At 30.7% G+C, this 13,735-nt stretch overlaps 1 protein-coding gene across 2 annotated transcripts in view; it reads right to left on the minus strand.

Annotated features, from left to right (window-relative positions):
- Positions 1–289: 289 nt before the first annotated feature.
- LOC118190307 (uncharacterized) overlaps positions 290–13,735 on the minus strand; it is a 49,348-nt gene continuing 35,902 nt past the window's right edge. For both annotated transcript variants that reach the window (XM_035360998.2, XM_035360997.2), the window contains one exon: positions 290–6,858. In XM_035360998.2, coding sequence (XP_035216889.2) covers positions 5,039–6,858 — 1,820 coding nt within the window. In that variant the 3' untranslated portion in view covers positions 290–5,038. The remainder of the gene's footprint in view (positions 6,859–13,735) is intronic.

Genomic DNA, 13,735 nt, shown 5'->3' on the forward strand with positions numbered 1-13,735 from the left:
AATCAATATTGCTTTTAAACATTTTTTTTTGTTTATTTATTTGATTATTCCAAAGCAATCAAGGGTTATCTACCTAAGGAAAGGGATGCCTTTGTGGAGGACTTTCTATAGGAAACTGGCTTACATACATGTTACACACGGAAAAAACTACGAAAACACCCATGTAGGCAGCCCATTCACCAGGATTTGAACCCCAGACTGAACTATCAGTGTTGAGCGACTTTACTGCTCAGGCACTAGAGGGCCTGATGTTTTCTGTGTAGAATATAATTAAATAAAGAAATACATAAATAAAATATACATTTATTTAATCATAATTTGTGCAACAAATATTTTCTTCATTCATGAGTAATAAGTTCATTAAGCTGATGAATGGAACACCACAGTCATTATATACATATGTATATTTAAGTAATAGTATATAATTTTTTAAAGTTTCATAACACAAGATAAAACAATAAATTAACATAGAATTAAAATGGGATATCCTACGTAAAGAAAATAAAAAATTATATACTATGTATAATTTGTATAATTTTTTAAAGTTTCATAACACAAGATAAAACAGTAAATTAACATAGAATTAAAATGGGATATCTTACTTAAAGAAAATAAAAAATTATATACTCCTAAAATTCATACATGCATATTGAAATGATCTACAATTACTAATTAAGTAGGAAGAAATAAATTAAAAAAATTTTTAAAAACCACTATTTACCTGCACTTACATTGTATACAAAGTATTATTCATAAAATAACCAACAATAATAATAAGCAATTAACAAAATTCATATATTATTTTACAAAGATTTACCTTACCCAAAATTAAAGATATATTACAAATTATAAGATTTATTTAAAACGTAATTTAAAATTTATAGTCACATATATTACAAAAATAAAATATATTCATTTCTAAAACAAAGAATGTAAAGAAAAATCCCAAAATGTAACAATTTGAGAATCTCTGCCAGCTAAAACAAGACAAAAAGAAAACCTTCTCTTATGGCTATGAAAACCAGTTATATTTTGTAATGCACTTGGAGATTCCGGTAGAATCACTAATGGAGCTTTTTGGTGACTGCTTTTATTCTTTATTGACTTGAATTTGGAAACATACAATCAGCCCATTTGTACAAAAAGGTCTAACATTTCATTTTCATGCCCAATTTTTAAACATTAAATATACCATAAGAAGAAAATTATCTTGGACAGTTTAGAAAGAGAGTTAGATTCTTAATAACTTGTGTAGACGGATGATGAAGATACTATGCCAAGGATCAGAAGAACTTGAGATGTCACTACAATGGTGCATAAAATATGTAATGCCTTAGCTATCACCTTAAAATTGCTAATTCACGATTTAGCTGTAATATCAGATAAAAAAAATTAAACTAATAAAAATATACAAAAATGTATTAAATTCTTTCCAAGCAAGCTATCTTGGAATAGTTCTGAAGTTTTTTTTTTTTTTTTTTTCTTTCTTTCTCATTTTTACAGCCGCTGGTTTTTTAGATGTCACCAAGAACAGTAATAAATCGCCAACGACAGTTCTAATGTAAACTACTTAAATTTGGCAAAATAAAGTGAATGTGCTTAGGAATGCACCATTTGTTTTCCCACCATACAGCAACTATAATTGCTTTATTATAAACAAAAATGTAAGACCATAATCTGTAGGGAATTTAAGTATAGAATATCAGCAAAGAACATCTAAGCATGACAGTGACTTAGGTCTCATGTGGAAAATGACAAGAAGCAAATTGACATAATGGAAAATGTTGGAAGATGAGAGGAAAAAATCATAATAGAAAATCATATAGCTAGAAAAGATTGGGAAATACTATTACTTAAAAGAATGACTTGGAACCTCCTACTTTTCAGCCTTACTTTATAAGCTACATCACTTAACTCTTAGTGCTCTTTTGGCTGCACTACAGGGCCATCCGGCATTTGTTCCACAGCTCCGTTGGCTCTGCTGAGGAACCAAATGTTTTTAGCTCCATTGGTCTGCTACAGGGCCATCTGGCATTTGTTCCACAGCTTTGTAGGCTCCGCTAATGTTTTTAGCATGATTACGCTTAAGATGCTGTGGTATCGTCAGCGTTGGCAATTGTTATCTGTATTTAAAAGGTGCTCAATCTCCGTACTGTTACGATTAAACCATTTTTTGACGGTTAGCAACATGGAGAAAAATAATTATTATGATGAGAATTTAGAGTTGAGTGGCAGTGAAGACGTGTTTGATTTTCAAGTGTTATTAAAAGATATTGTGAAAGACAATGTTGATTATAATTCTGACACTTCAAGTAGTGGTTCCGAAATTATACTACCAAAGAGACGATGGATGAGAATTATTGAAAGTGAAATGGAGATTCTCAGGAAGACTTCGATGTGTCATTTTCCCAAGTAAACTCAGGATGCACATGGGGGATTGTTTCCAAAGATATCACACCATAGTGAATTACAAAATTTACAATTTATCTTTCATTTGCAAAAAGAAAGTGCATATGTATAAAAGAAATAAAATTAAAAACATTCACAAGCACGTGTAATTCTTCTCACTTAAAATAAGACTCCATTTCACTCGTTCTGCTACGAAAATGTGCTGGAGTTGCCGGTATGCAGTGGTACAAAAATTTGCAAAGGCTAAGGATTAAAATTATCTGGCATAGCTTTTCCTGTTTCACAAAAATCATGAACATTGGCACCAATGCCATATGACCTTTTCTCTTATTATTTCAATACAAGTGATCATAACATATTAAAGGAGATAGCATCTAAAAATTGCCAAAACATAAACAGAAAAGTGATTCTAAAGTTTTTAACATCCTTAACAGTAAAGACAAATTTAACAATATGGATTTGTTTAACATATAGTGCTAATATGAAGAATAAGATTTCTTTACCCTTTCTGCTTAGATGTGTTAAGCTGGGAATGAGATACCTACTCCAAACTGTCATTTGCCTTTACATTTTACTGGCAGTATTTATTTACAATACATGGTAGTATACAAGATTAAAAAGGTACAGATGACTGTATTTATTTGATCATATGATGCCTGATAAAAGCACACATGCACAGAGATATACATATAGGCACAATCAAACCCAGATATCAAAATCTTAAATGCTGCACTGGCAGATTTATAAAGCAAGAAGCATATCTCACCTGAACTTTTGGGTTCTTCTCATCTTAAAAACAGAGGGTATGTCTTTCCCAACTGTGATTTGTGTCACATCATTATTCTGCCCGTTTCCTCGCATAACCCCCCCTTTTTTTACTAATTTTATCATCTGAAAATTGAGAGAGAAAAATTAAGAAAATAATTTCATATCTGAAGGGCACGGTTACAGTAAGAACATAAAAACTGAAAAGTAATGATGGATGAACTACAGGAAAATAACACAATTTCTTTAAAAGAAACTTCATTCCAATAAGAAGACACAGCAATATTAATATTACAATATCGAATAAGATATCTACATTTCTACTTTCCTTTAATCACACTCATTTTTACTGTTATCTCTAGTACTTCTTAGGCCTCAAATAATTTACAAATGATTGGAGAAGGTGAATGTGCAGCTGACTTGGTGAAACCACAGACTAGATGTCAGTTTATATTTTCTCTGCCATGATGGGTTGGCTGGCATAAAGTTCAACAGTTAGAAGGAATAAGTTCAGTCTGATCTTTGCAGGTAGTTTGTGAGTTTATCTTTGTTAGTAAGAGGAAAATGACCATTAAGTAGATTATTTCATTTCAAAAGAGAACAATTAAATTGTGTTCAGAGGAGAATCTCATTTTGTCCTCTGAACACAATGAGGAAAGGGGAAATTACACAAAAATTTTTAAGATTTTGAGAACTTGCCACTAAAAAGATATAGGAAAACTACATTAGGAAATATGGTATCTGTTTTGCTCCCAAAGGATTAAAAAATTTAAACAGTTGATAACAAATTAGAATTGATTTTTTTAAAAAATCACATAGCTTGTTCAAAGTTTGACTTTGTAGCTCACATAAAAGTAAAATAAAATAAAACTGATCTCTCACTAAATATATGCGAATGACAGTTTATATGAATTTCTTCAATTTTTTTATTTTTGAAAACAATACATGCAACATGCAATTAAGTATTAAAATGTATCAAATAATATACAGCTAATAAAATTCCTAAAATTACATCACAGCTAAAGCAACAATTGCAAGTATATCACAGATATAATGAAATAAAATATTAATAAATATTTGCTTCAAATACTAAGGCATGCAAACATCACTCAGACTAAGGAATTTTTCACACAATAATTCCTGCATCAGAGTGAGTGACTTTGGATATTACAATCTACAATACCATGGAAGTTCATCCTTGTTCGTAATGTGTGGCAACTGTGGAAATTATGATTATACAACACACATATGAGCTTGTGGCGGAAAAAAGAAAAAGGATTATAATTTCATTTTCTGAAGAGGAAAGAATCTCAAACCTGCAAATTCTAACAAGGCTTCATAGACAATATGGGAAACAATACCTGTCACACATAGGCAGGTAGGAAGTAATGCCATTCTATGTTCATCATAGTTGTTAAAAAGTCTATACTCATCCAAACATACATTTTCTTAAAGAAAGTATAAACCACTGGAAATGGAATATCATAGCATAACAGGATTATTTTGAAAATGAATGAGCTTTGCTGGTATGTAATCATCTTACTTTTTCAATCATTTCATTCATCCAGGTCATTTTTGAACAATTTAGCATTTACAATACATCAAATGATTTCTAATGATTATTTTTCAGATTCAATTTTTTAAACTAAGATTGTTTAGTAAGATATAAATCTGCAATAAAGGTAAGAGATTAATCTTCCATACATATTTCACTGCATCTAAAAAAAAAAAAAAATAGGCTTGATCAATTTCTTTTAATAACCTTATAAAATAGAAAATAAATTAAAATATTACAAAAAATAAATTATGTATAAAAATGCAAACTTATTTAGCTCTATGTAAACATCCTGAAATTAAACTGATGTCATAAGTCATCAGTACTTCCCTCATGAAATGGCACATAAGTAAGGCAAAGAATGTCATCAGGTGAATTATCTGAACAATCTGTAATAAAAAGCTCAGGAGAATCAGGCAGTACATCTACTTTGGTTCTTTTCTCAGCATGAAGACAATTTTCTTCTTCTGTCTCTCTTTTCCTATGAGGGTTAAATGGATGGCTAAAGCACAATAACTTCTTTGTAGAAGAAGATAATAAACTTGGACTGTCTTCCAGATCACTGGACGAATCAACAATTACTTCTATGTTGTTTGATTTATCAGTTGTTACAGCATGAGGAACTGACAATTTATTACTTGATGCATTAACTCCAACATCATGATTCACAAGATGACTTGATAAACCAAATTTGTTTTCACCACCTAAAGATACTTTTGCAGTCAGATTATCATCACCAGGTGAATCATCTGAAAATAAATCAATCACTTCAATTTCTGAATTTTGATTATGAACACTACTGAAACCTTGAACACTCTTGCTTTTTAAATTAAAAGATGGACTTTCCTCTTCATTTGCTCCATGCTCTTGTTTTAACGAAAGAGATGAAATTTTAGAATTGTGATAGTTATTTTTTATTACATCTTCTTGACCACAATCAGTGTCATGCTTATCAATATTTTTTCTACAGCTGGTATATGAAAATTTTGCACAAGATATATCTTTCACATTTTTTCTAGGGGAGCATAAGCTGAAATTGGAAGCACCATCTTCGATAACATCGCATATATTCTTTATAAAGTTATTACAAGTAACACTGGAATTGAACTTTACTTCTATATTTGATGGTTCATTTGAATTTAGTTCATCTTCATAAGAATTGTGGTTTCTGTGGTCATCATTATCATTCGATGATTTAGTTTTTATATCATATAAATATGGAACTAAATTTTTAGAAGATGCAGAATGAAATGAATTTTCATTATTAACATGTGAACTTTTTGCAGTATATGCAATATCTTTCAGCATATTTTTAGATTTTGTATTGTAAACATTTGAATCTGAGCCATTATTTGTTAATGATAAATTAGTATGGACTTTGCTTTTTTCATTGAATAAACATGGTAATGAACATAAGTTAGTCCTGAGCTCTGTATCACACACACAAGATTCATCTTTTACCATCTCAGTTAGAAAGTGATTAAAAGGATGTTTTCTATCATTAAAATTTCTACTATTAGATTTATTAAAAGATTTAGTATTAAAATTAATTGTACCAGAAGTAGTACATTGAGGATCATCATAAGTTCTTTTTGGAAAAATATGATTAAGTTTCTTATTACTTATATTACTTTTTGCATGTACTAAATCCTGTTTGCAATAATTATCAGGGTTTGATTTTTGTTCTTCTGAAGTACTGTAAAGAGTTTCTGAATCAGATTTTTCTTCAGTGTTACTTTTCTGCGATGAATTATGACTCCTATGCTCATCATCTGATGAAAAGTTATAATCCCAGAATAAAAGATTAGCAGCACCAGACACTGGTAAAACATCTTTGCAACTGTCCTCTTTTCCATCACATTTTTCTGTTTTATTTGGATGTTTAACAGCATTCAACTGAGATTTGTTAAAACCATCATTATCATTTTCATTGATAATGCTTTTTTTACTCCCTTTACTTAAATTGTTATTTTCGATGATATTTTCCTTTTCATTCCCTTTCTTTAATTTACTACTTTCATGAATGATGTTTTCTTTACCATTCACTTTACTTAAACAGACTGGGTCTTTTGACATAATGTAGCATTCATCATAGAAAGGCAAACTGCTTGGAGTTTCTGCTGATAGTTCTAAAAATAATTATAAAAAATAACTGGTTGAAAATGAAACAAAAAATAGTTATAATAAAATTTCAAAACACTTTTTAAATAAAATTCATAACTTTTGGTCAACAAATTCTGTAAATACACAGGATATTTTCTTTCTTTTAACATTTCCTTTCTCTAGTTCATTCCCTTTGAGAAACTTAACAACAGCCAAAGTAAAATAAAATAAAATAAAATAAAAACTGTATGAACATTTCATATTAAAACAAACATTATCAGATCGCTAACGTTTCAACACTATATAAACTCTCAAAATGCATAACTTTCAGAAATTATATATTCATTAGGTATTATTATTACACATTAGCTATATTTCAGATAATTACATACTCCTTATGTAAGTTATTATTACAAAAGAGTTTAACACCCATCCATTAAGAAAAGAAAAGTGTACTGCTAAAACAAATTAGAAGTGATAAACTGAAGAGAAGGCTGGAAATTTTTAATTTAAAACTAAGCAAACTTTAAGGTTTAATTGTACTGGATTTGATTCAACATCTTATTTCATTAGAAGGATACATCTCAGTTACAAGATCTTAGCTACAAGAAAGTTGCATCTTAGTTGAGTTACATCTTATTTTATTAGAAGTCGCTATCAAAATATGAGATTTCCTATAAAACCAATTATGTCCAAGGCTACACTGGCATTCAAAATTAAGAGCATTTTCTAACTTGGTTATTATTTCCTGATGGATTGATTTTATGACATTTGGTATGGACATAGGATAACGTAATAGAAGAAGACAAATCATACAATAGTTGTGGTCTGTTTCTTTTGCTACTTTTTAAGAAAATTGTCAAAATATACAATTTTTTTAAATTTTAAATGCCTGTATAACTTTAAAATACATAAAAAATTCGGCAAAATGAATTTTTTCTCCCCTTTTCTTTTCTCTTCTTTACTTTTTAAGAAAGGACTAAAAACATGTACCCCCTAAAAAAGGTTATTTATAAATTAGTTCTATAAACTTCAACCAGAATTTTATACAAATGTAAAAAGAACAGATCATAAAATATATGATTGTATGTCAAAAGAGGGATACAAGTCATGGGCTATTAATAGTGATACGAAATGTACAGGTGCGGTAAGATAGCTTCCCCGGAAAGCAGGTTTAGGGCTGCCATAAAATGGCAAGGGAAGGCAGGGTCGCCACATTTGGCGAGAAATCGCCCATTTGGTGACAAAATTGGCAATGTGCCACGGGCAGATGGAGAACCTTCTGGAACGAATTCTTACCGGTTTAGCCCAGAATGTTCTCGAACACAAGCCGAAAGCTATATAAACCCTGCTGGTCCGCAGCCAATTAGTGTGTGTGCCTCGAGAGTGCAAGATAGTTAGTGTGTCTCATCTAGTTAGTCCAGGCAGAGACGAACGAGTTGACAGCCGGCCAGCGAGTGCTGAGTGGGTCGTCGAACGCATGGAAAGAGTCTCTTAGTGTATCGCGGTTAGTGCATCATCGAGAGAGTGTGTTAAGCTCTGGGAACGACTGAACCAAAGAGTCAGGAGCTGTGCTCTGTGTGTCGTCGAGTGCATCGCAAGTTGTAGCGTGGAGAGTCTGGAGAGTATGTGGAGTTACAAGAATGACCGAGCAGGGTAGGAGCTGTACCCTGGCACTTTGCAGTGAAGCTGTCTCCACCGTTATTGCCTGACAGTGTGAAGGCTGTGTCGCTGATTGTTCCAGCGTGTTTATAATAGATCTTCGACGACTGTAAAAGTGTTTTGGAGCTGTCCTGATTAATATTGGTAAATAAAGTGTGTTTCGATACTTCATAAAGTGTTGTCATCATTCACTCCAAATCTACAAACCCCGTACAAACGTGAAGAAAGAAAATAACGTAACAACTGGTAACAGAAGAAAACACAATAACTAGTGTCAGAAAAAAAAAATTAACAATAGGTTTAGTGTAAGCATGCAACATAATTTATAGACTAGACAGAGTAAATATGAATACCCCAATGGATTTATTTTAGGCTTAGGTACCTTTAAAATAATGCCCCCACAAAAACTGCACTTGAGAGTATTTTATTAGTGCAATGGGAGCAAACATGCTTCTGATAGTACAGAAAAAGTGGCTGGCATCATAGTCTGTCAGAAAGTCCATAGACTACTGTTACTTTTTTTTTTTTTTTTTTTAACTGGCTATATCAATGTAATGTCAAAGGTTGCAGGCATAAAGAAAGTTTAAAATTAGAAAAAATAATCCTTAGATGAGTATCAGTTTTGAGGGCAATCAGATACAAGCCTTCTTTAAGAGCAAGAATTTTTATTGCAAAAATGAGAAAAGTAATACGTATTCTATATTGAAAGGAATAGACAGAATAAATAAAAAATAATACTAGACAAATCAAAGCAATAACTAATCAAAAACAGTCCAACTATCAAGGAAAATGTTAAACATGAAAAATTAAGATATTAGAAAAAGATAGTTGTTCCTCCCATTTTCGACTTCGCCCACCTCCTGAAGAAATAGGGAAAGTGTCTGATCATCCTGAAAACTGATCATTTGACTTGAAATCTATGATCAAACTAAGTTCACTTTATGGCTAATTTAAAATTTACACTGCCATAGTTATAATTGATGTTTCCATTCTTTCATGATTACGGTGTTCTTTACTTTTGCTAAAAGTTTTGTTTTTATGAAATGCATATAATGCCAATAACAGCCTTTCTATAAAGCTGATTTTTTGTGCATAGTTGAAATGAAAATGAAAAAACATTGTGTTTATGAAGCACTGAATTAACATGAAATTTCTTGTCAAACTTGAAAGAATGATATTGAAGTTCATAAAATGATAAAGTAGATGTATGAAGAGTCCATAATACAGAAGTCAGATTTACTTAAATTAAGAATTAAATACTAGTTTTTTAGGTTAAACATTCTAACAATGGCAAGGAGACATGACTGAAGATGTGTCAGCAAAATGGCCTCTGACAATGCATGTGAATAAAATCTTGTGTGGTGCATGATTGATGACTAACTGTTAGAATAGTTCCTGATGAGCTAAATTTAGGGAAAATAACTGTTCATATGATTTGCCGGGAAACTGGAAATGAGAAAACTCTGTGCAAAGATCATCACATGATATTCAAGTCCAAACAAAAGTTTAAAAAGGCAGACAGCTGTGCTGACTGTTCTAACGTCATGACAAGGTGATTATTGATGATGCTATTAACAAGTCCAATTTAGCATTAAAACAACTATATAAAGAGTGGAAAATAAAAAGAAAATCACAAACAAAAGTAAAATCAGGGATTAAGGAAGTTATCTTATAAGTAGATGGATTTTGTTTTCTTGATAATGTAGCATTTTCTGATAATTCCTAGCTCATATAATTCAGTCACTGTGTTCGAATATCCTTCTTAAAATTTTGATCAGGCCTTTATGACTTCTATTTACAGAAATCAAAATGGTGTAGTGAAGACTACATTTTGGAAATGTGGAAAATATTTAGAGTGAAATGAGAAAACAGCTGAAGGATCTATCAAAAACTCACTTATAGAAATGGAAACTACATGGGCAATGGTGCATTAATAAGAAAGGAGACTATTTTGAAGAATATAATGCTGATATACCCAAATAAATTTTATATACTTTGTCCATGAATATTCAGGACAGACTAAGGTATATTTCTCATGATGAAGAGACTCAAAAGCATTAAAACTATTTCAAATCAGAAAACAAATCTAGAAAAAATATTTGATTTGATTATTCATTAATCGCAAAGCACAAAAGGGCTATCTGCCTACAGGGAGGGATGCCTTCGTGGAGGACTTTCTAAGGGGAACTGGCTCGGATACACGTTACACATGGGGAAAATCACGAAAACGCCCATGCAGCCAGCCCATTCACGGGATTTGAACCTTGAACTGCCAGCATCTTTACTGCTCAGCCGCTGGTGGGTCAAAAAAAAAAAAAAAAAAAAAAAAAAAAAAAAAAAAAGCATTTGATTTTTCAGATTCTAGCTTAACATTTCAAAGCTGAAACAAACTCGTCTTTCTGGCATGAAACAAAAGATAAAGAAACTGATTTTTTTACTTTTTTTTTAAACTATCCAGCAGCATGTGGCAACATTTTTTTTTTTTTTTCAGAAACATATGCACAGCAATATTGCCTGTTGGTCCCTGTTAAATTAAATGCACTGTTTTCTCATAACAGTATTTTTGTCTTCAAAGTATTGTCAATAATAATAATAAGAAAAATAAAAAAAGATTGTGTTATTCTGTTCCAATCTTTGCTTTTTGAAATAATTAACTCAAAAGATTATTTTTTATTCTTAAGAAATTTTTACAACAGTGGAAATGAGCTGATGATGGAAGTATGTTTACTGCCTGGAAATAATTAACTGGCATATATATTTGTCTAGAGAAAACAGTTTTTCATGCCCTTTTTCTAATCGAAAAGACAAGATTTTTTGTTAATAATGAGAGATATTTGCTTACAAAAGTACACTATAAATGAATAAGAAAATGGAAAATAAAAATTGATGGCTTGTACGTTAGCAATACTTCCAGTTCATAGGTATCAAAGGCAAGTGAGTTGGCAAACTTAACACATAAGTTGATAACTAACAAACAGCTAAAAATGCAGTTGTTTACAATTATTACAGCATATAAGTTTATTAAACTTCCTATTTTGATTGGATAACTTTTCTTTATGCAGTAAAAACAGTAATACTCTTTATAGTGCTCAGAACAAATGAAAACCAATCAAGTCTGAAAATACAGCAAATGCAGCATTCCTATTTATTGCTAAAATGGATCATATTAAAAAAAAAAAAAAAAAAAAACTTAATTTCAAGAAACAAGTAATGGCCTAAAACACTTCAATTAGTTCTTCATATAAAATCATTAACAGCTTCCTTTCATTCCAAAGCTGTATGCAGAATTTGAGAAGTCCAGTTTAAAAGTAATTTTAAGAACACATAATATTTCAACAATTTATAACTTTAATTAAGAGACCTCACAGATGCAAACATTTAGCCCTAATGTTGAAAACATAGTAAAATGTGTATTGCATTCATTAACATTCATGTAAGTGCTTTGTGAAATAGGATTTGTTATACAAATCTAAAAAATAAAAAAAAGTGCTTTTAACATACTTCAAAACATATACAGTGTGATACATATATGTGTTACTGATCTGAAAAAAGTGTTTGAAACTGTACCACTAATTAATTTTTGTTTGCACTGTCAAAAGGAACATCCAAGCATAAGCGAAAAAGCGATACAGTTTTTAATGCCTTTTGCCACCACTTATATGTGTGAAGCCATGTTCTCAGGCTTGGTGTCGCACTAAGGACAAAATATGCGGAAACAAAGTTTACTTCATTTATGAAAGTTTTAAAAGAATATAATTGTTAATTTTTTAATTACTTATATTTTTATGTCCGTAATCCGGACGTTCATTATCTAGAATGATCTATAATCTGGACCTCAAAGCCACAAACTCTTTTTTTTATGCTTCACGCATGTGCGTTTAATGTTTAACGGCTAAAAGCTAGGCTAAAATTATCTTTACTGATTCTAAGGCATTTCAATTAATGTGATTCGCTGTTCTTTAATCTTCTAATTGGATCCGACTTATTATTTCTGGCAGACTGTTAGAGCAATTTTATAAAAATTAAGCTTGAACTTTTGATTATGTCAAAAAGAGTTTCCAATTCTGGAGCTGCCAAAGGAACTACAAAGCGAAAGCTTGTTTCGATGACCATCAAACAAAAAGTGGAATTGCTGCAAAAAATGGATAAAGGCATATCCGTCTCAAAATTATGCGAGGAGTATGACATTGGAAAGTCAACTGTATATGACATAAGCAAAAAGAAATTTTCCAGTTATTGGATTTTGTAAAGAAATGTGGAGAAACGGTAATAAATGAAGATGATAAAACAGAAGTTTTTCATTGCGACGACAATGCCCCAATCATCAATCAATTAACGGATGGTGAAATCTGTAGTATGGTTCTAAATCCAAAAAATACCACTTCTGATATAATTGTTAATAGTGAAGAAAGTGACAGAGAGGTTACTGAAAATGAAAAAATTTCGACTGACAAGTTAGTTGGTATTCTTGACACAGCAATTACAGGACTTGAACAGTGGAACTTCGTAACTGAACAAGAAATTATGTCTGTTTATAGAATTAAAGAGAAAGTATTAACACAAAAAACGAAGCAACTTAAACAACTTAAATTGAAAGAAATGTTTAATAAAGTAAACAAATAAATATTAAGCTTTTTTTTGCAAATTTTGATACCCTTTAGATCATAATTGCTCTTTATTTCATAAATTACGGTTTCATATTTTTAATTGTATAATTTCTGCATGCCATCTCACTAGATTTAAATTGATGATCTATAATCCGGAAAAAGCCCTAATCCGGAATCGCCGAAGCCCCGACGAGTCCGGATTACGGACTTTGTACTGTATAATTATTTTGAAATTTTTGTGTATGAAATAAGCAAACAAATAACATGATTTTTATTAAAAAATAAAATTTGATTTTCAAATAAATGTTTTTTTTTTTTTTTTTTTCATAAGGTGCGTCATGAAAAATTTTAAAACCTCTTAATGGGCTGCGGTCAAAAAAATTTGGGAAATGCCGAAAAATTTTTTTTCTTTTCCTAAAGGTAAGTCTTGACTTTTACTTGTTCTTTATTTTCCCAACCTCTAGCCATAGATATATACTTTTTTATCACAAAAGTGTTTTAAATGATGCAAATAGTTACTTTTGGCATTTATAAATTAAAAAAAAATCAATTTTATAGATTTAAATATTTAATAATAAAATAAAAATTAGGAAATCTGAATTTTTATACACTGCCCTGGTCCCTGTATTTATAA

This window comes from Stegodyphus dumicola, chromosome 9 (genome assembly GCF_044657685.1).
Source record: "Stegodyphus dumicola isolate Sdum_Otavi_A_Nest chromosome 9, ASM4465768v1".
NCBI classification, from domain to species: Eukaryota; Metazoa; Arthropoda; class Arachnida; order Araneae; family Eresidae; genus Stegodyphus; species Stegodyphus dumicola.